Source organism: Bacillus rossius, chromosome 2, assembly GCF_032445375.1.
Source record: "Bacillus rossius redtenbacheri isolate Brsri chromosome 2, Brsri_v3, whole genome shotgun sequence".
Classification (NCBI taxonomy): domain Eukaryota; kingdom Metazoa; phylum Arthropoda; class Insecta; order Phasmatodea; family Bacillidae; genus Bacillus; species Bacillus rossius.
This window is the reverse complement of record NC_086331.1, coordinates 64,537,180-64,561,695: the sequence shown is the minus strand read 5'-3', so window position 1 is coordinate 64,561,695 and position 24,516 is coordinate 64,537,180. Positions and strand designations below refer to the sequence as shown.

Sequence of the window (24,516 nt, the reverse complement as noted above, 5' to 3'; positions counted from 1 at the left end):
TCACATGTAGCTATATTTTTTAATGTGTTTGGTTTAGTACAGCATTATGTCAGAAAATGCTCATAAAATAATCTCACGGTTCGTGGAAATAGTTGGTCCAGAATTGGGCGGGAGGGGACCAATTGACCCTCCCCCACCCCCTATCCCAGAAGTTCCCAAACTTTTTCAGTTCGCAACACACTTGCAGGTTTAGTATTTTGTTGCGGCTCTTTATTTGAAATATGTGTACAATGACAAAAAAAGATAATAATTTATTTTTTTATGACACTAGGCACAGAAATGTAAACATCCACAATCTAAGGCTCACAGTGGTGTATGAATTAGAACTGAAACACAAGAATATATTATTATTACAGAAAAATATTAAAAAATTTAATGGGAAGTTAATCAATGTGAGGTGGTGATCTTCACACATATTTTTCAAAGCGTGAAATAAGGCTTGACACTGCCACTCTCATTTCTTGCTCCACATTGATCTTTGAGTGATATTTCCTCTTTATTACAGCTACAGTTGAAAATCAGGCTTCGCATAAATAGGATGTTGCAAAGGGAATGAGAATCCTTATAGCTTTTGAATTTAGATTTGGATATTAATTTTTGACCGTTATCTAAAAACGGCACTAAATCAGAAGAAGCTTAAAAAAAAAAAAAAAAAAAAAACCTGTTGTCGCAAGAGAGTTCAATGAGACACTCTTCTTGCCAAGTAAATTTTGTTGGTGGAGCTTGAGCATGGGAAGGATCTTTGATCCACACAAATTTTTCGACATTGTCCTACGCAAAGTATTTTGCAAACCACTCATTGAGCTTCAAAAGGTGTTGCGTGAAAAGGGACATTAAGTCTTGTGAGACAATGTGCTCATTAGAGGCCACATATTCATGCAATTTCGGGAAACAATCTTAATTGCCATCCTCATTTATTTTTTTTATCCACATCAGCAGTTTTCTCTTAAACGCCACAATTTTCTCCAATAGACAGAGACATATTGAAGGCATTCGGTTTGTCAATTATATCACACCTATATTCTACCTTCAGCAAACAAATCTGGTTCAGCAAAGTATCTGGATTTTTCGTGATTTTCCTTTTGCAGAAAAGTGTGAATTTCTTAATATAACTCAAATGTATGGGATAAGACATTTCCATGTGAAAGCCATCATGAATTACAGTATTATAGCATGGCCGTGTGTTGAGCTCCCATGTCTATGCACATTTATTTGAACAGTCTGGCTTTCAGCGGCTTATCTTTTATGTAGTTTACTACGTCTATGAGATATTCTAATATCAAGTTCAATTCAGAGTTCATCAACTGTGATGCAAGTGCTTCCCTATGGATGATACAATGTGTCCACATTGCATGGGGTGCTTTACTATGAATGAGCTCTTGCAATCCTCCATAGTGGCCAGACATTGATCGCTCTTCATCAGTACATACACCAATATACTTTTCCCAATCTAAATCATTTTCTGTTATAAACTTGTCAAGAATTTCAAACAAGTCTTCAGCCTTTGTGCTTTCAGCAATACTTATGCAGAACTGAAGTTCTTTAACAGTAATAGTTTCATCCAGAAAACATATGTAACAAATAACTTTATTACTCTCAGTAGCCTCATCAAGTTGCAGACCAAATGCCTTGCCTTTTGACTTTTATTTTCTATATTAATTGATCATTGAGATCCTCAGCTGTATGATGGATTCTTAGACTAATAGTGTAAAGGTACCTTTGAAATTAGTTGTCTCGCCAATTTTCCCACCATATTACTAACCATTTTGAGAGCAGCCGCTAGAATAAGCTCTTCTGCAATGGTGTGAGGTTTTTGGCATTTTGCCATCCTGTGTGCCACCTTGAAACTGCAATGGTATGAGGTTTTTGGCACTTCACCATCCTGTATGCCACCTTGAAACTGCAATGGTGTGAGGTTTTTGGCACTTCGCCATCCTTTATGCCACCTTGAAAGATGCTAGCAGTGCATTGCTAGTTACTGAGGCCTGTTGAGTGAACACTTATTATGTTTTTGTAAATCTTGCAACGACCTTTTAAAAATTTTGCGATATTTTTCAACCATGGTAGGGTAAAAGGTCTCAATGTCGCTTTAGCTTACTTGGGAGCAGACTATTGTGCACTAGAATTTGCAAACAGAGCACACACTATGATCTTTTTTAATTCTTTAATCCTACTGAAGTAAAGCCAAAGTCCAAATAGCTATCATATTTGCGATATTTCCATTTTTTTCTCCTCCGTGACTTGTCGATGCTTGATCTTTCTCAATTGAAGTATTGACTTTCTTATTTAATAAAAATCTTTCCATTTTGCGACTTACTTTTTCTGCAAACATATAGTGACACATTTAAAACAAAGGAACCGGCATTTGCTGTGTTCAGAAATTAGATTTTCGCCAGCTCGAAGGTTGGCACTCCTACTTTACTTACACCCCATGTATTGAGCACATGTAAACATTGTAAATCAGCTGATCAGAGATCACAATTTTTAAAGTATATTTTGGAGGCTCCAGGCCATGTACCCAAATCAGCAAACCTTCATGCTAATTTAAAATCTTTTTTCTGAATATAACCCGAGCATGAGTACAAGGAAGTCAGCACTACGCAAAGGTGGGTAACACCAACAAGAAACAATCCATGCAGGTAGGCACCACTTGCAAGCAGTTACAAACCAACCAGTCAGCATTGCAGCATTGCAGGGGCATCACATGATGGCACAAAACAGAGAGTTATATAAAAAAAAACATTGACACAACAAATACAACTACAATCATAGGTATTATGAAACTACATAATAACAATGAGACATAAACTGAATTGGTTATGACAACCAAAGATTATATAATATGACTATGCATAGCTATGATAGTATACCAATGATAAATAAGGAAATAAAAGATAACAAAAATTAAGTTATCATTATTGTAGGGCAGAAGATAAAACATTTTTAACATTTTGCTTTTCACTAGCTGGTTTAAAGAAGTTCTCATATCTATTGTAATGCATAATGAGTCTGTAGATAATTTTGTTAGTTTTATTTAGGGTACACATGAAAGTTGGGTTGCGACTATTAAATGCAGGAATTTTAATGCCAGAAACTTCAAAAATATAAAGACAAGTTTGAGACCATAACAATCATAGACAAAATATAGCATCTAAGATATTTCTTCATGTAGAAGGAGAACCTAATGGGAAATTTATATCAGTGTTAATGCCAGTGTTTATTATTTTGATTATGAAATTATACATTTTTAATTGAACTCTATTTAGTTTTTCACCATCAGTGTTGTTGCAGATGCTGTTCCAAATTATTGATACATATTCAAGTTTAGATCTTACTAAAGCTTTGTAAAGAGAGAGAGATAGAATCAAGATTTGAAGTGTTAAAGGTAATAAACTTAATGAGACCAAGTATTTTGTTAGAATAAGACAGAAGGGATTCTATATGAGGATGGAAAAATAGCCTTTTTTTTAATTGTAATTGTCAGATGCCCACCAACAGCCGATGGCTTTAGTGGTGGACACGACATATACATACAAGGACATTGGTCTCTGAAGATACATACATACTCCCCTCGCATCGGCACCAAGAGTCAGCAAGCACTACCTGAGGAGAATCCGCATCAGGTAGGCATAACCGCAGTTGGCCAACATACACAAGGAGACAGCTTAACGTATCTGCAGACACAAGACAAAACAGAACAAAATACAAACATACATAATTTACACAAAGTATACTCATAAAATTACATAGAAACACAGAAAACGAGACAAAATAAAAAAAAGCAAGAATCTACCCATCTATTTAACACAAATTTAACAATAAAGAAATGGCAAGAATAATTAGAATGAAAAGAAGGTAAACAATAATTCTTATAAGGACTTATCGAGATGTGTAATTTACTTCATAAGTTTGGTTCATAAGAGTTCAAGTATATTGAAATTGGAGATTATTCTATAAAAGATATCATTCTTATTATGCAAAGTACATAATGTAGACATCAAATGGCTATGGAATTGAGGAACTCTTAATTCCTGTACTGTCAAAAATATATTGAGAAATAATTTGGGGTTGTAACAGTTCTTGATAAAAATTGCATCAAGGTAGGCTCTACAATTTAAAATAGAGGGTAGGATGGGTGGAGAAAAATGTTAAAGCTTCATAAAACTAGTTTAGTTTGTATACTTTCAATTCTTTCACAATCAGTTAAGTTTACAGAATTCCAAGCTACTATTCTTATAAGTGAGAATTCAAGATAAATAATTAATTCAGAATTGGTTGCATAATAAGTACGAGGGTTATTTTTTTTTCAACCTCCGATGGGCTGTAATAAAAAAACGGGAATGAATTGGGAAATTATTTTAATGTCAAAAGAAACGTACATCTTTACTCTATTTTTCCACATAATCACCGTGCAGATTGAGGCATTTGTCGTACCGATGCACCAGCTTTCCAATACCCTCTGCATAAAATGATGCCTCCTGCCTATTCAGCCACGTTTTAACAGTGCCCTGCAGTGTGATTACAGTTTCATTTCTCCATGGCATGCCCATTAATCGATACCCTAATCGCTCGTACACGAATCGACACGTCTCGTAGTGTTTACCCCCTTCCACCAACCATGTGGAGCGGCCAACTCACACCTCAGTTGTGTTTGATCACCCTCCTTACAGTCCGGATTTGGATCCGAGTGACTATAACCTTTTCCCCACGTTGAAAAAGTGGCTTGGAGGACGACGCTTCAACACCAATGATGAACTGCAGAGCACTGTTAAAACGTGGCTGAATAGGCAGGAGGCATCATTTTATGCAGAGGGTATTGGAAAGCTGGTGCATCGGTAGGACAAATGCCTCAATCTGCACTGTGATTATGTGGAAAAATAGAGTTAAGATGTACGTTTCTTTTGACATTAAAATAATTTCCCAATTCATTCCCGTTTTTTTATTACAGCCGATCGGATGTTGAAAAAAAATAACCCTCGTAATATATTTGATTAAAGCCAGGGTTCTCCTTGAACTAGAAAATAAATTAACATGTTAGTGGAAAAATAATTCAGCATCTAAGAAAATACCAAGATCTTTTACAGAAAAGGATTTAGGAAATACAACATAATCTATTTTATAATCAAAAAGTATTGGTTTATATTTCCTAGAAAAGAAATAATTTTTGTTTTATTAATATTAAGTGTTACTAAATTAAGTTTGCACCAGTAATTAATTGAATTGATGTCCCTTTGAAGGAGAAAACAATCATTTAAAGTATATTATAGTATAAAAATCTTCAGATAATGGGCAAATAAAATACTATTAGAGTAGTTGAGAACAGAGGTTATAGTATCAATAAAAATATTGAAAATTAAGGGAACTCGTGAACTAATATTAAAATAGTTAAAGCAACAATTGTTGATGGAGACAAAAAAACTGCTATGATTAAGATAACTAGCAAACCAATTCAGAAAACTGTCACTGAGACCAATCATAGATAATTTGTCAAGTAAAATTCCAGGATTAACCATATTGAAAGCCTTAGCTGGATCAAAAAAGAAAAGCCTCCACTTGACCTCTATGTGTAACTTAATAATAGACAGAATTAAGAATATATATCGGATTGGTGGTAATGGACATACCATTTCTAAACCAATGCTGATTATGAAACAGTTTATGTTTTAGTGAGAAATTTACTATTTTAAAATTTTTTGAGAAACCATTAATCAAAGATATTGGACAATAGTTACAGTTAATTTGCTTCCATTTTTATGAATAGGAATAACCTTTGCTATTTTCCAGGATTTAGGAAAGACTTGTGTCTAAACTTACGTTCAATATGTGTGAAAGGAGAGGTACAAGTAAAAACGAGCAACCTTTAAGTAAAAAGTTGGGAATACCATCTGGACATGGAAGATTCCCCACAGTAGTAGACTATCAGAGATTTTAGGAACTGAAATAGTATCGCAACAATTATTGTAGGTTTTGTTTTGATTAAGAATGTTTGCAGATCCATAAACACTGGCAAAATATTCAGCAAATACATTAGCTAACACAACAGGATCATTGTTGGTACCATTAACTGTAAGAGAAGATTGTTCATAAAACCATGTCTCATTAGTTTGACAAAGTGCCAAAAATTCTTAGGGCTATACTTAATATTATCGTTAATAGTTCTAGTCTATTTAATCTTATCACGCTTGAATAATACTTTTACGTGTTTCTTATAATGTGAAAAATTGAGTAATAAAACATATTTAATTAGGCATCAGCCGCTTGGATGCTTGTCTGAATGGTTAACAGAAGAGGTCTAAGGGCGTGCCAATTAGTAAGGTGATTCTATCACAGCAGATCCAAGCTTTCCATAAAAAAAATTTATATGTAGCAATGAACCACCCAGCTTGCGTCAGATTGCATCAGGTGGCTAGACAGCTTGAGTCATATTTGGCAACCAAGCAATTCTGCTAATCCAGAAACTTTGTAGTAGCAAAACGAGGTCTGCAGCTCTCGTTCACACTCCCTCTCCTTTAACACATCCACAAAAAATTAGAGTAGAAGGGGCAGGGAAGATAAATATTTGCCACAGGTAATGTAGATGCATGTTGTGAGAAGGAGATGTATTGAAAATGGTTCACACACTTTGTACCGCCTCTGTTCTTTCGTCTTTCACCATTCAAGCTCAACCTTTACTTCCCCATTCCTTTGATTAACTGATGCAAAATTATATCTTTAAAAGGAATCTGCAAAACTGTGCAATATCTGCATCTACCTGAATTTACATACTTCCTTTCATCCTCTTTCCCATCCTCTTCTATGAGATATGAACCAGAGAAAATAAAACACTCTAGGTCAAAGCCTTGTTTACGCGGCCCAGGGATGGCTGGGATCGCTCGGACTGCTGTAGCGGGAAGCGGCTAGGCTATTCATAGCCGTCGCAGGCTGACAGCTGTTAGTAAGCATGACTAGCCTAACCACAATTTTCAATTATTCGAGACACTCGTTCCCTGCATTGTTGTGGTTACTCAAGGTTCTATTGTACTTTAATACTTATGCATAAGTTAAACTAATTTTTTTTTATCATGGAAATCATAGTTGCTAACCATACATTATTATTGTTAAGTCATTTAGTTTCTTAAATTTCAGGAACAAAAAGCAGAACCAGATTATGGCGAATATATCAACCCCATTTCTCGCTTAATACAGATTCAACAAGCCAAGAAGGAACGGGAACCAGTGTATTCTTTGTTGGAAGAAAGAGGGGTGCCCCGTCGCAGGGAATTTGTCATGGAGGTAATTTATGTCAGCAGTGTGATCTCCTGAAAATTATAATATATTTTTGACGTGACAACGTCTAATAAATCGATGAACGCCGGCTGCACACACGAAAAAGTGTCCCACTACGGATGTGTCCTGTTTGCTCATTGTACGCATGCGTGGCATCTCTCTTCATGCTCATTGTATGCATGCGTGGCATCTCTCTTCATGCTCATTGTACACATGCGTGGCATCTCTCTTCATGCTCATTGTACGCATGCGTGGCATCTCTCTTCCACTCGATTGGAACAACCATTGATTTGACTTTTCAATCATATTTTCGTCGTTTGAATTATTAATATTATGTAATTTAACGATCATCCACCGATTTCCAGCACAATCGGTACGGTTATTCAAAAGTAATGTTGAATATTTAAATACGTTTTGAACCAACAATGGTGTTTTAGAGTTACACATAATAATTCAAATTACACCTGAGATCTTTTGCACAATGTTTTAAAAAATATTGTAACACATAAATAAGTTTGGTGTATTTGGGATGCGTATTTGTTATAAAATCGTATTATAAAAACGAAACAATATTATTCCCCTACCGTGAACAAAATTTTTATAAATTTGCATATATAACATCTCAAACTATTTTGCTTGAAGTATGGCCTCGTGGTCGTGTGGTGAGCCTCACTGACTCTTAATCCAAAGGTTGTCGGTTCGAATCCCGGCAGTTGCGAGTTTTTTTTTGTACTTGTAGAAATAAATACGGCTCACGCAACATTTCAAAAGTAATAAATATATTTGAATTAACGAATGCAAATAAAAGTAAATTTATTAATTAAATTGTACATTTCATTTCACTCCTTTGTATCCATACTAAATAGTGATAATTCAATAAAAATGATTCAATTTTATTCATAAAAGTATGCAGAGGTAGATTTTATCATACAAAAGATAGAAAAAAAAATTATTCCTCAAAGTATATAATAATTTTAATGCCTAAATGGTTTGGCTGCAAAAACCTATTACGGCTCAGTCTCAGGCCGAGTATATTTCCTTTTCTTCTGGATCAATCATTTCATCAATATTTTGTTATGACGTTGTCACGTTAAACTATCGTCCGTAAACCGACTTTACAGGCAACCAATTTTTCATTTACTTAATAAAATTTCATTTGATATATAATACTCTCAAGATATGTTTACATGTATGATATCTTTCTTTCATTTAGCATTGCTATGTGGTCTTTCACAATTTGTTTTACAACAACTTTTTTTTTGTGATTCGGTTTTGTGTAGTCAGGATACTGGCTACTATATTATTGTATGATATATTGAAGTCCTTAAATTTGTGTAACTGTTCCAAGTTGCCAACAAATTCCGAGAAAATATTGCATACTGTAGCAGAATGTTGAATTTATAACAAAGTATTTTTATTTTTAGGAATTGTGTACTGACAGGCATAATTCCTCTCTGAATGTAACTGTGTACATCACAATACCATGTTAATGAATGATAAAATGTTATCTATTTTATGCTATAAATGTTGTAGTGGTGATGAATACATACTTCCAATTCTTCTACTGTCAGTTTTATTAGATTATTAATGCTTTCGGAAATAAACAATGTTAACTAATCTCTCCAGGAAGGAAGACTTCTTTGTTGTGTTGATATACTTGTGATCTAATATGCCTTTTCCACATGACATGTTAGTGTATTTACAGTTCTCATCAAATGTTTAAGACTATTATGAAATTTGTATAAAAAAATTTTCCCCTGGTCTTAAACATTTGGTATAATCTTCTGTTGTATAATTTCTACCATTTATGCCATCAGAAAACATTGTTATGAGTTCAAATTTTTGAAATTAGTTTAAATTTTTGCAAGTTAGGAACTCTTAATGGTTTATAGCCATCTAGAGGTTTGGTACATTTTATTTCGTGGAGAAAAAAGTTGATATAAATTATTCTACTTCATCATTATCTAGAGCTGATGAAATATTTGACGATGATGTTAATGACATTGGTGTTGGTAAGTCAGTAACAAAATTTCTGACATGTTTTGAGGTTCTAGGTCATCCACATTTTCTCTGTACCAATTTAGAATTATTAACTTAAAGATTTTAGTATATTTATAGTTTGAAATACAACATTTTTATGAAAATTTATGTATTTATTTTATAACCTCAAAATGGAAATGCAGTATTTTAACACAGTTATTGTGCATTTGATTGACATTTTGCTCTAAGAGTGCAATCAGACTGCAAATTACATATAACAAATTTTGGCAACAACCGAACTGTTGCACATTGAAGCCATTTTGCTAATGGTTTTGGCCATTTCGGTGTTTTTCACTTGGCTGAAATCAGGAATGTGTAACTTGTACTATTATAGCACAGAAACTCACAAGTAAAATTACTGAAGTTAAGTTTCGGTTGGATTTATTCCAAAAATTAACACTTTTTTTGTATTACTTTGCCATGACAATAAATATTTTTAAATATGAGTTTTATGGACCAGGATGTAATGCAAAATAAAAATAAAATTGAATAAACTCTATATTCAGATGCTTTTTGATTTTGCTCTAGTTTCACCTAACCAGTCTTAATAAATTCAAAATAAACATATTTCATGTTTCTTGATTTGTTGATTTGGTATAAATATTAGGTAAGTTTGACATCTATATAATTTTTACTAAACTGACGTACAACAAGTTTCGAACCGAACGAAACTCATATGTTTGATTCTGTTCAGTTCATATATTTCTTACTCTCTTACTCCTTTCAACATTAGTTGAAACACATGGGAAGTTCTTATGAAATACAAACCAGTCATATTAAAACTAAAGTAATGTGTGTGTGTGTGTGGGGGGGGGGGGGGGGGGGGGGTTTGTACACATGCGTGTGTGACTTGGAGTATGCACACAGGTTTTTATGAGGTGGTGTGGGCAGGTGCTCGGGGGGCGGTGCATGTAAGCGGGCATGGGGTTTTGTGTGCGTGTGTGTGCTATATTGCATCAGTGATTAGTTTTGCTTTGAAAATGGCTGCAAAAGACCTCATCATTACCAAGGAACACAGACAACTAAGATTGTTCAATCAGATGTAAATATTGCATAAAAAAACACCATGACAATATGTACTTACACTACCAGGGGTTCCTGCAAACAGTAAACATTTGGCAAATAGGACAAACCTGGAAAACACAGGGAAAAAGGTAATTTCATAGTTACTAAGAAGTATCTGTAATTTTTTATAAACTTTAGTTATTTAATTCTTAAAACCAGTTTGCATTTTATTCATAAACTAGTATGCTGTTTATAATTTATATGTGTGTTTTACAAACATTAACTGAACGTTAGGGATACAAACAACTGTGTAATAATTTAAAGCACAAACAATTAGCGTGATCAGGTTCAATAGTTTATCTTTCGAAGTTTTGTTATACTAAAAATTTTTTTTCTGACTGCAGAGTTTATTACATAGTGTTGAAGCTAAGGGATAACAGTGTGTACAGTTTATTGTGCGTGAAAACAATTTTATTATTAATTATCATTGTTATGTATGTTAGTTGAAATGTTTTTATTAATAGTCTGTATAGTAATCCATCTGAAACCTGACCAGATATTCTGTTTATACAAGTACTAAATGTTAGGTGGGATAGGAAATACTCAGGGAAAGTGGCTGCAGGAAGAGTGTGGGAACCCTGATCACATTATAGTTATTAATTAAAGAGGTCACACATTATTGTATTTGCAATGTTGGCTTGGAAAATGTGGTCTCAACATTTCTTTAAATATTTAGAATATACTTTTTGTTTGATTCCACTATTTCATGTTTAATTAAAATGTGAACTTAACATACTTCCTGAGCAGCATTGAAAGTAGTCCAGTTATCTTTACTAATAATAAAACTATTTGAGGCAAAAGTCTGTATATTTGATGAAATGAAGAAAAAAACTATTGGAAATGCTTATTTACATTATTTTATAAATTTTTGTGTGTTTTCTTGAGCATCAATCGAAAACTACTGGACGGATTTTGATGAATTTTTTTTGTTAGAAAGATCTTTGGCTAACTTAAAAACTAAGCTATATATAATTACAGTATTCCACCCCTAAGTGGGTGAAAAAGGATGAATATGTTTTTAAGATAACTATATCTTTGAAACTAATCACTCTGAAAAAAAAAAGATATGTGTTACAAATAATAAACATATGAAAACTACTAACAACAATTTTTATATCTTCTGAAAGGGGTAAGTATGTTTTTAAGATTAACAATTTTATCTCCAAATTTAATTAAGCATAATGCATGATTTTGGATACCAATAGTAAACATTTGAAAACTACCAGCCACAATGTTTATATTTTGTGTAATTGAGCCCCTAAGCTGTGGAAAGAGTTATATATGGTTTTAAGATTTATAATTTTATCTTTGAATTAAACTAAGCTTAGTAAATTATTTTGGGTATCAAAAAAATACGAAAACAACTATCTACAATGATAACATTTTGTGATAATTCAATCCCTAAAGGGTGAAAAGGAGGTAAATATGGTTTGAAGATGATTAGTTAATTATATCTCTGAAGCTACCAAGCATAACTAGGGACCAATAATAAACATACAAAATCTACTAACCACAATTTTAACATTTTGCAAAATTCCAGCCCTAAAAAAAAGGGGGAAAAAGGTTTTAAGATAAATAATTTTAGCATCAAATTAAATCAAATATAATAAAAAAAATTGTGTATGGTTGGTAAATGTGGTAGGTGTGTTTTTTAAGCAAAAAACTAACACTTCCAATTAAATTATAAATAGAAGTAATATATTTAAAAATTTGCATCTTAATTAATGTATTTCTTATTTTTTTGCAATTTAAAAAATTTGACTTTTGATTGGGGTGAAAACGGGGTAAGTTTTATTTATTTAAAAGAAAAAAATTTATCAATGAAACTAATAAAGTAAAATTTAAATTAAATGGTAGAAATAATATAAAAAAATATTTTAGCCATTTGAAAAATTTCACTCCTTAATAAGATTCGTTTAGAGAAAAAAAAAAAATATAACCATAGAAAATAAAGCTAGATGTAAGAAACTTAGTATGATTAACGTAAATAATTAATTACCTAGTAAACTTTCACAATTTTTGATAATCTACCCCAAAGGCAGAAAAATGGGGGTAAACTTTTTTCATAGTAATAAATCATATATTCAAACAAATTAAGATAAAGGTAAGAAACTGCCAAGAATAACGTAAAAAATTATGATTTAAAATCATGTTTTAACCTTTAACATTTTTCTATATTTGACCACAAAAGGAGTGAAAAGGCTGTCTTTTTTTATTAAAAAAAAGTTGTATAAGCTAATCAAGCGAGATGTAAGTTATATGATAAATGTGCCTAAATCTGCCAACTCTATTTTACAACTGGCTGAAGTTCTACTTTCTTAATTGTGAAATATTGTAAATATGATTTAACTTATAAACAAATGTTATCAAGTCAAAAGATTTTTAAGATATTGGAAATGATAAATAAACTTACCTTAAGGCGATTGGTGCACGGTAAAAAACGGTCACAGGCCCGAAAGCAATGAATTTTGTATCATATGATCATTAAAGAGTCTAGATGCCTATGTGGGTGACTGTTACTATGTAGGGAGGTCAGGAGCTTAGTTCCAGCTCGTCAGTGGCGAGATGGCCTTCATACGGGAAGGGTGTTGCTGGTGGTCGCTCTGCGGCCTGCCATCTAGGAGGAATTAACAGAACCTCGAAGGTTTTATCTCCCTCTCCCTCTAACACACAGCCGATACGGTTCTATCGTGCCCGGAGGAGGGGAAGGGGTTAGCAGGTTTTCTCTTTCACTCATCCTTCGCCATGGAGAGGCGGAATGGATTATTTATTTGTTCGCAACTGCGCACGTCATGTGGCTGAGAGCGCACATCTTCTCACTCAACTCACTCGTTCTCTCACACTATTTCAATAAATCTTTTCAAATCTTCAACATCAATACTTTAAACCATTGCGCTTCCTACGGATTAATTATATTTCATGCACGTGCCCGAATTCAGCTGCAAAAAAATAAAACGGGTAGTCAATTTTTTTCTTCAAAAACCTTCCGAAACACTGTGTGTTAAAAAACATTCTGAAAGCCCATTTTTCTAGATAAATGGAAATTCTAAATCACCTACGCCACAAGGAAACATTGTGCTTTAATATTATGTAAAGAAAACACCTCTTAGTTTTATAGTTATGTAAAGGTGGTGTGATATGTTTTAGATGTCGCACCATCTTATCATCCATGTAGAAGAGTTACCCGAAAAGCTAACAAGACTATTGCCATGGAAATTGAAATACGGTTAAGGAAATATTTTTCAAATGTTTGTAAACAGTAAACAACATATAAAAAATCTTATAACTGTAAAATTAAAATACAAACAACCCTATAGCAAATTTAATTTCAATATGAAAAAGTCTACAATAATGTTTACAAGAAACGAAATTGCAATAGCAATACAAAAATATCGCAATTTTGTTACATTGTTAACATATATATTATTTTTAATAAAGGCAATAAAAATGGCATACTCAATATTTGGAATACAATAAATACCTTAAGCCCTACATAATTGCTGCGATATTCACAATAAATGCTTTTCTTAAATATAGTAATTAAAAAACATCGTAAATAAATTATGAACATACATATTATGGTGAAGGAAAGTGGACACTATCACACTGAAAAATCTTAGAGGGTAGTTTTCCTCATCTTATTTCTTTCTTTGCGTTTTTGGTCTTGTTCGTTAAAATATTTCATGTTCAAATACTTGATACGCATATACGTTCTTGTCCTGACAAAACAGTATATAACTTCTTCTGGATATTTATTTTCAGTAGTTCCGCAAATAATTTTAGTCAGTGATTCAAAAATCCGCTCTTTTTTGCACAAAAATTGTTGCCATGAACATTATCAAAACACATTTCAGCTATCTTTATTAATTCCAAAAATTCATTAGTGGGACATTTTAAGTTACCCTTTGATTGTACATGTATCCAGCTATCGTCCTCCGAATTGAAATCCGTAGGGCCAAGGTCAGGATATTTATTTCTGAAACGATGAGCTATATAGCCAGAAACATATTTCAGCCCTTCAAGAGAAATTTCGTCACTTGAAAGGGACCTGGCCTCTAAATCTAAGTCTATTTCTTCCATGTCAGCAAGATCTATTTCATTTAAAGGTGATTTCTCTTGAAATGTCTTTGTAAAATACATTTCCTTGCACAAAAGTAGTTCTGTAATTTCATTCTGATAAGCACTGTCCTGTTCCATTTCATTTGACGAAAAATCACTTACCAAACACATTTCGTCTGTCTTCTCATCCGTGTTTTTCCGTTCAGCAAAAACTGCTGCAGAATGTTTTCACAATATGTAGTTTATAATTCTGTATTTAAAGTAAATGGGCGACAGATGCGTATTTTATTACATGCTTTATATTAGCTTCACCTGTATGTTTGTTTGTCTGTCCGTCTGTAACTCTTTCGACTAAGAGTGAGTGTCTCATCACTGTAAAATGTCCCACCAACTTCATCACGTTCGTTAGCCGAGCGGTCTAAGGCGCGCGACTTCAGAGACGTCAGCTTTCGTATTCAGCGATCGTGGGTTCTACTCCCGGCCACGCGGGAAAAAAAATTGTTTTTTTTTTTTTCCTGGTAAATTCTAAGATTATATCCATACATCTAACTGTAAATGATTCGGAGAGACTTTACCATTTCTTTGTGACGTTGCAACTCCAAATAGTTATCTCAGATGGTAATAGGTAGTGTCGGTAACTCATTTCCCTATGATAATTATACATAAATATAGTTTAAAAAACTAAAAAAACATGCTTTTAAAGAATATCAAACTAAAAAGTTAAAAATAAATATAGTTTAAAAAACTAAAGAAACATGCTTTTAAAGATTATCAAACTAAAAAGTTAAAAATAATTTTAAAATTTAATTTATGACAATAGTATATAAGCAATACTAGTATAAATGAGAAAAAAGCATGGGGCGCTTAATATACAAAAAATATGGCACAAAGCGCCTCAAGTTTTTTTTCTCATTTATACTAGTATTGCTTATATACTATTGTCATAAATTAAATTTTAAAATTATTTTTAACTTTTTAGTTTGATAATCTTTAAAAGCATGTTTCTTTAGTTTTTTAAACTATATTTATTGATGTTCCATACCTCTAATATACGGACAGAGAAAAAACCACTCTAACACATCTTAGTTCAGTTTAACTGTTAACAAATATTTAGGTTAACAGGTCCTATACATATTTCCGAATGTTTTACTGACTGAGTTATACTGGACATTAATTAAATTGATGGCTGATATTTATACTTTTAAACGAAATTTTGAATTTATCATTTTATGTAAACTCTAATGCGTTAAAAAGTGTAACGCAACACTACACACAGGTAGTGATGTCTAGTGCACTGCCCTATGCACATTAGTTAACAAAAAAATAAAATGAAATATTAATTACTGATAAATAATACCTTGATGTCGTGATACAAGTAACACATGCTTATCTGATATTTATTTCAATTAGAATTCGAAATAGGAAGATAAAATAATTAACTGATTTTAAGACTGATTTATTACTTACACAGTACAGTGCATTTTGAAGACAAATGGGTCTTAAGAAGCGAAAATCGTACTCGATTAAAGGATGGTATGGTGTTCGGTATATTAAGGTTTCCCTCAAAGTAACGGTTTCACAATGCTTTTAAGATATTAGTTACATCCCAACATAAGTTTAAAACATTTCTCTTAAGAGTGTGCTTCGTAGCATTAAAAAATGTGCCTTAATTATTTTGCAAATTTATCATTGTTATGGTGACGATGTCAGGGGTTTTCGTAATTTTTTTTTAGAAATATAGTACAGTATTAGCAACTACGTTAAGAACTGTTATTTTATTCACACAGAGAAAAGAAATACAAAATGCTAAAATTTGGCGTTTGTCTTTTTATATACTATATAGGTTTGTTATTATATGTGTGTTGTAACATGTATAAAAATGTTAAATATATTCAACAATATTTGGTAATTATATATATTAAAAAACTTTTATGTACGCGACTGAAACTACGTGAAAGGTTTTCAGTCTATAAAGGCCTATTCTATGATTTTTTTAAAATTATTAATTCTTATGCAAACAATTAATAAAATTGGAAGTTTCTTACATTGTCAGTATATGCATAGCATTACAGTTATTCCAAACAATTCTCTACCAGTGTTTACCTAAGGTTTGCATGTTACGTTGGTTCTTCTACTAATACACGTATATTACAAGAGGTTTGTAATAGATTAAATGAGGTAAGTAAGAATTCGTTTTTATAAACGTTGTGTATGAAATTATAAATTTTGAGATGTATAATAACAAAAAGAAGTGCGTTCCGAAGACATATGTCGGTAGTGTTACCCACTGAAACATTATTCCCACTTCAACTCTCTGTAAAAATAAAAGTATGGGGTTGAATGTGTCAAAAGGGGTATATAAATAATATTTGAGGCTTCTTCCTTATTTCATACGCTAGTGTCCCCCACTTACAATTGCAAACAAAAAATTTTCCTCGATGTTGTAATTTACTCTGCGTAATCACAAAAAATTTTGACAGTAAATAGTATTTAATTTTTAAAAATGAAAGCATTCATGTTTCGAAAAAAATATTAAAGCAATGTGGGGAAAAATGTTTATAGATACTCCAGTAAAATTTTCAGTTTGATTGTTTTGATAGTTTCGGAGCTGTTGCGAGTTTAGTTTGGAGGATTCTCGGCCGCGCGAGGCGAGTTTGGCTCTTTTTCATTTTCTTTCAGCGTAGGAAGCCGATACCCGGCTTCACCTCGCATCCTCTGCTGGTCTTCCCTTGTGCTCTCCAGATGTATTACTGTATATTAGCTCCATGAGCACGACCTTGACAGAGCCTCCTCTCTCGTCATCCCTCTACACCCCATTCTTCCCCCTCCCCACCCGCAGGCTGCGGCCCGCCGGCCGGAGCTCCGCCGGACTACCTGGTTCCGACAAGCGCCGCCCTCAGCGCCACGTCGCGGGGACATTCTTCCCGGCGGCGAGAGTTTTACACGCAGCACTAGAACTGTCACTCCAGAGGGCATATTTTGAGTCGGATCGTATCAAAATCAAAAGGATATGAAAATATATACATAACTCAATAGTGTTCTGCCAATTATGTTTTCATTTTCATTTGAATTTATTCTTTAAATCGCTCCTGAAGTAGTCCAGCAGTGATCAATGGAAATTGTCAATATTAAACTGTAATTTTGACGATGAAAATTTTTTCTTCTTACTTTTATATGTGCAGAAACCTATTCGTACACTCGTTTCTTGAACTATACTTAAGTTTAACATAATTATGTGTTTTCTAAATAATTCTGGCTTGGAATAAAAATTAATGCATTTAAAATGACATAACTCAGTAAAAAAAAGTTTATTAAAAATATCCTAGGTATATTATGTCTTAAAAAGAAGCATCAAAAATAAATATGTACAGTTAAATTAGTTTTGTCGTAATATTTTCCATGCACCAATCGCCTTAAGCTACCTTCCCTTATTCAACGTTCTTTGAAAGATTACCTCTTTAGTTGTAACAGGGGTTACAATTATTTAAAAAAATAAAATTAATTATGGAATCCAATAATACAGTATTGGCAAGGTAAATTTAAACTCTCTATAAATATAAGTTTATTATAATTATTTTGGAGTTTACATCTTCTGTAAAAAGATAAAAACTGAAATGAGTTTGGTTTTTGTTTGGTTAACAGGAATTGCTATATTTATTGATTTCTGAACTTTTGCATCGGCATCCATGTGGGAAAAGAGAAAAGGGGTAAAAAATTATGGGGATTTTGTTTAAGTAATACTAAGCAAACTAATAATCAACAAATCCATTGGATAAGATATTTTATATCTCTACTCTACATCAAATAAAGATGCAGTTGTATCAGATATACTTAAATAATGGGAGGTATTTGTAATAAAGTGGCATTATTTCATTATTCAAAGGATAGCTTTAACCATAGTAAATTAAAGTGTTAGTGTATACAATGGCATAAACTTAATTAAAAAGAAATAGGTGAGTTTTTACCAATTTGTTGAATTGCCTGCCTTATAAAATGAAAAGGAGGCAAGTTTGGTTTTATCAAAGTAAAATATATCCTCCAATACACTAAAACCAAAATTATAAAGTCAGATACTTCATCTAAACTAAAAATTATAAATCTATGCATAACCACTTAAAAAATATCATTCTTAAATAGTTTTGTTATTAATTAAATTTTTATGCTCCTGACATTATTTAATTGTACCTGTTTCTTCAGTATATATGTTTGGAATCAATCCCATACTTTTTTTTTCAATGGTGTAAGATATAAGCCTTACCCTGAAATCACGCGAGCTAGTTAACTTATAAAATATTAATATTAAAACACAATTACAAATTTACAAACAAATTGAAATGCACCCTGAAGCTTTGTTGTGATTGTTTTAGGTGTCAATTGGTCAGACATCGTACACAGGTACTGGACCAAATAAAAAACTAGCAAAACGTGCAGCAGCAGAGGGTCTACTACAACAGCTGGGTTACTCTCGGCCCACAAATCAGCCTTGCAAGCCATCAATCAAAACTGTAGCAGATGCTTCAACAGCTGAAGGAGAAAAAAATAGGAAGGTTAGTGTTGTTTTGGATAGTAAAACAATGTGAAACCGTGCATGGTTTTACATATCCTGAACATTAAATATTCAGGTAACATATTAGAAATGTTTTTAAAATATTTTTTAATTTAAATTTGTGCGCATGCTCCCGAGTTTTCAAGGTCACTGCAAGGTCAGAGTTGACAATCATTACGTTACATCGGCTCTCTCATTCCTCCAGTGCTTGCCGGCCAAGTTTTTCCATCATTCCCACCCCTTCTCCAGTATCCTTTCATATACCCTTCCTGAAATGTCTGTTCAAACCAACATTTTGCAGTTCTTTCCCCTGCCACAGATTTTCAAAGAAAATAACCTTATAACAATAATAATTCCAGAATTTTGTATTATAATGAGGCTGGGATGGTTGGAGGGGGGAGGGGAGTTTCTTGCTCCAGGTGATGGGGCTAGGTCTTAAAAGACAGATGGTCCTTTCATTAACTCAAGGATACAAATATCTATGTGGTTTGAATAAAGGAGTTTTAAAATTTATTCTCTAAAAATATTTTTTGTAATTTGATTATAAGTGAGGTTAGTCTATTATTATTTAATTTTTTGCCTTATATAAATTCACACTTCCCTTGGTTTGGTATGCATGTCTTCTTCATGAAATAATTTTTTTTTTTTACTTGTGAATTGTTTTCAATTTTTTTAAAGAATTTTAAGGCTTGATACTCGAGAAATTTCTAGGTCTCTAAGGTTGAAGAATAATAGTAACTGATGGTTAAATGTGTTCCAGTTAGTTAAAGTTACTGTATGTTGAATTATGTCAATGCCATCCAAAAGTTAATAATTAGGTCCAGTAAATATAAAAAAATCACTATTATTAAACCTTAAAAATCTTAAGGAATAACCGCAAGACAAGCACAACTAAATATGGCCGACATGTGCACGCCTGCCAACCCATTAATTTGTGACCCTCTGTTTGAACCCCAGCTCCTGCACATATAACATACAATTAACAATAAAAGATGAGAGGGATGGGTTCAAGAGATGGGCAATTGCATCAGGCATAACATGGTAGTGCAGCCCTTGGATTACGTCAACATATTCAATAAAAAATTAAGTCATTAGTGAGGTATCACATTGTTTAAAAAGCAGAAAAAATAATGATGTCATTACCTATTAAAACTTTTTGTCTTTCATTTGTTTCAATGGAAGTTTCAGTCTTGTTGAACTGTTTGCATATGTGAATCAACATCAGCACGTAAGTTGTGTCGAAAACTTATAATTCTAATTTTTTTAAATAAAATTTTTGAAAATACTGAAACCTTTTCACGCATTTTTTTCACCAAAATCCTACAATGTTGGTCAAAAGTTAATGGATATGACTCCATAAAATAATTTCACTAAACCAAACATAGTTAATAATTGAATGGCTTTGAACTGACTTCCCTCAAACATTTGAAATGAACGGTTGGTTATAAAGCTGGTTGGATGTTAAGCAGGATTAGTCAATAAAAAAATTTCGTAGAATAAATGTAATTTTTAGATGTTTCCAACCCAACAAAACTGTAAAATTGCAACCACATGTCAGATTAAAATATTTATGTAACCAAATTTTTTTTATGTTAGTTTAGGGAAAATTAATTTTATTTTGTCACAAGTATTTATCAGAATTTAAATTACATAATTTTTATTTTTTTATTTTGAAAGATGCACAGAACATTATAACATGTTTAAACTTTTTGTGATGTATTATTTAAATACACTTTCAGTTTTAAAAACTTGATGTAACACTGTCAAATATTAAACTGTCACAGTGGCAAAGATTCAAACGTATTTGAATTTTAATCTTAAAATTAATGTCATAATTAAAAAGCAGTATTTTGTTAAACACTGAAAATGAAACTTGGTGTTGTGACCTTTTTGAGCAGCTTGTGCATTTTGAGTCCAAATTGTATGATTGCCAATTGCAAAAGTTAATTTAACACTTGCAGTATATTACCTCTTACTGTATGGGCCAGGAATCTTGCAAGCTGTCTGCACGGGGGTGAAGGGGAAAGAGTGGTTCAAGGCTGGCAGAGGAAGTAGGGGTTGAAGGGGAAGGGAGTGTCATGCGATAGGAAATTCCGTCTTCCTTTCTGTGTTACTAACCGTGTGAAGTATATTGGCAGGTAGTGTGCGACGAGTAATGGAGGCGAATGTAAAGCTTAGGAAAAGTAATAAAGTGATTCACAGCAAAGATAGAAAAATTATTAGTAAAGTAATATCAATTTGTGATCAAGAAGCTCGTGAAAAATGCCTTTTGATTACTATTCACAAAGCAACGGAACGTGCTGCAAATTATACAGATGTAAGCAAAGCAACAGTGATGCGTATTCGAAAGATACAAATTGCAATGCCAAATGAACCGCATACAACACCAGGGAAAAAGAGGTAAGCCATGCATTTTAAACATGTGTAATGTGCATTAGTGATATTGAACAAAGAGTATTTATCATTGGTTATGTTAGTTTAACAAAATATATCAGATGTGCATATGTTTCTTTTTATTATTAAGATTGCTACAGCATAATTTTTTTATGTGCAGGCCACGAAAAAAACGCAAGATTGAGATAGACAGCTTCGATAAACGTGTCATAAGAGAGACAATCCAGGAATTCTGTGGGGTTAAAAAAGTTGTTCCCACAGTACGCAAATTGATTCCTGTATTAAAGGAATAGATAGGTTGGCAGTGGAGCCCTTTGTCGCTCAAGAGATTAGTGCGAAGTATGGGCTTCGTCTGGAAACGGTGCGAAGACAGGTGGCGTTTGTTAATCGAATGAGCTGACAGTGACATGGCGCTCCAAGTACCTCACTCAAATTAGACAGTTTAGGTCTGAAGGTAAGGAAGTGTTTTACCTTTATGAGTCGTGGGTGTATACTAATCTCACGTTCCATAAATGTTGGCAATGCAAAAATGACGTAACGGGAGTAACTAATGGAAATGCAACCATGAGGCTAATATTGGTTCATATTGGTTCAAAATGTGGATTTCTCCCAGGGGGATTATTGATATACAAGTCAGGTACGACAGTAGGAGATTATCACGGGGAAATGAATGCTGCTAATTTTGAAAAATGGCTGTCCGAACGTGTTCTACCAAACTTGCCGCCATCTTCTGCTGTAGTAATGGACAATGTGCCATATCACTCCAAACAAGAAGATAAGCCTCCTTTGAAATACAGTACAAAAAACGAAATGATTACATGTCTAAAACGCAGAAGTGTAGCGTGTGATGAAAAAATGCTGAAATGTATGTTGATGGAATTAGTAGAAAAACACAAACCCAAGGAGAAAATATTTTGGGTTGATCAACTTTTAAAAAATGCAGAACATCATGTCATTCGACTCCCACCATACATGTGTGAGTTCAATGCTATTGAATTAGCGTGGGCAAAGATAAAGAGGTGCATTCGGGAATGTAATACCGTGGGAGAGTTCTCTGCGCAAGCACTTCAGATGCACACACTGGATGCTGTTAACTCTGTAACAAAGGATGACTGGGTAGACTACTGCAATCATGTTCAAAAATTAGAAGACGAATACTGGAAGAGGGACTGCATCATAGACATGGCAATGGACCAGTTCTTAATAAATTTACATGACAACAGTGATGATGACGAATTCCTTTTATCAACAAGTAACAGTGTAATGGACAACAGTGATGAAAATAGTGATACTGACAGAGCTACATCGTGTTTGGCTCAGCCTTTGTAAGAACTGGTATTTATTCTTTGACTTATAGAGCTCTGGTAATATTTTAATGTTTCCATATCGCCTCCTTTCACATAACTAAGAGGTGCAATTTTGCCACTCTTGGCTTACATGAGCTGCGGATCTAACCAACACTGCCTTCACTGTGTTGAGTTTCGAAACTTTAGTGAAATTTTTTTACAGTAACGTCATGTTAGAATTATAAGTGTCTATTTATATGTGTTCAGTGTAACAAAATGCCATTACGTTTTTACAGATACACAATTAAATGTTGCGCTTTCATTACTGCGTTGCATGTTTTTATAATGCCTAATATATAGCAGGGCCGTGCCTAGTTCCGTGCGCGTCGCCCCGCCGCCGCTTCGTTCTGCCGATCCGTGCCGAGCAATGTTTGTTGTCGGAACTATGGGATGCAGCTCGCTACTTTCGTGGTCCCTACAGTACTGTGATAATCACTGTTTTCAGCACTGATATTGTGGAATGAAATGGAGTGGCGACCTTGAAGCGGGTTTTGTCACTGGGTCCTGGTCATCGCCATCTCCTAAGCTCCTTCTATATTTGGAAGTAGTAACATTGTGAAGAGTACATGTAGACCTAAATAGTGTAGGTACATACTTACGACTGCCCATATATATTTTTGAACAATAGACCTGCTTGTGCCAGCACCAAGCAGTAAAGGCCTTTTATGTGTTTGTCCATGGATTCGAGTGCCAGTCATATCAGATCTTACCTGATAGGTAGGCCCTATCTCAGCTAATGCTGAATTGGGCCGCAGCCTGCAGCCATCCGATTTGGCTGCATTCTGAGCCAGACCGCATAATAGCGTGAACAGTTATTTAACTAATAGAATCATATTTAAGTACTGTTTGATAAAACAAAAACATTTACATATTTCTGTATTGCCATCCACCATTTTAAATACTCAGATTATATAGTCAAAATATACATAATAGGTAGAATTCACATAAAAATTAGGCTTATATATATTTACAGGAAATTATTTGTACCACAGAGTGTGTTTAAGCTAACAGTACATTAACACATATTATGAAATATTCCACAACCATCACATCCACACTTGTGATTCGATTAACAACTTATGTTTAAACAATTATTAACCATTTTATAACTGTATTATTGTTCATAAGTATTTTCAACTACAAAAAGCTTTTGATGCCTTGAGAATAAATAATTAACATCCACTACTGGAAAGAATTGGTTTTCATAGTTTTCAACCAAACACTAATCTTACAAGGAACCGTGCTCTGAATTATTTAAGCACACAAACTTTTCCATGGTTACTCGTTTGAAGATTAATATTGACTTTTAGTATTTCTTTGAACCAGGTGGAGAAATTCATGTCCTGCGAAGCGAGTTTCACCTGGTGACTTCAAGCTATCGACAAAGTTTTATAGACTGATTTAGATATTTCAACGGCTGTTTTTTGTATCTGCCACACAATTCTTTTAATTAGTGCTAATGTATTTGTTCATAGTGTTTCCAAATGCATTACATAACTCATGCATGTTCTTTATTAATATACCTTTCATTTTATAAATTATTCCTTTAATAATGCAATGATTTACTCAAAATGTCTTGCCATATTTTGAAAGTATGGCTTACCTCATGGCTTCAAGATACCATAACCCCTACTTTTCGCAAAGAAAGGTTGCTAAAATCTAATGATTCAATAGTTCACATTGTTGTATAAGATGACAACATAGCAAGACTTGATGTATTTGTAAAGTGGTTCACATGTGTTGTGTGTGTACATATCACATCATTACTGATCATTTTATGTATAGCAGTAACTGCTCAGT

The 24,516-nt window shown here is 33.3% G+C and overlaps 1 protein-coding gene across 1 annotated transcript in view; it reads left to right on the top strand.

Annotated features, from left to right (window-relative positions):
- The window catches only part of LOC134529333 (double-stranded RNA-binding protein Staufen homolog 2), a 277,320-nt gene that overhangs the window by 149,121 nt on the left and 103,683 nt on the right, over positions 1-24,516 (top strand). Inside the window, exons 10-11 of the mRNA XM_063363291.1 lie at positions 7,126-7,272; positions 18,798-18,977. Of these exons, the coding sequence (XP_063219361.1) occupies positions 7,126-7,272; positions 18,798-18,977 (327 nt within the window). The remainder of the gene's footprint in view (positions 1-7,125; positions 7,273-18,797; positions 18,978-24,516) is intronic.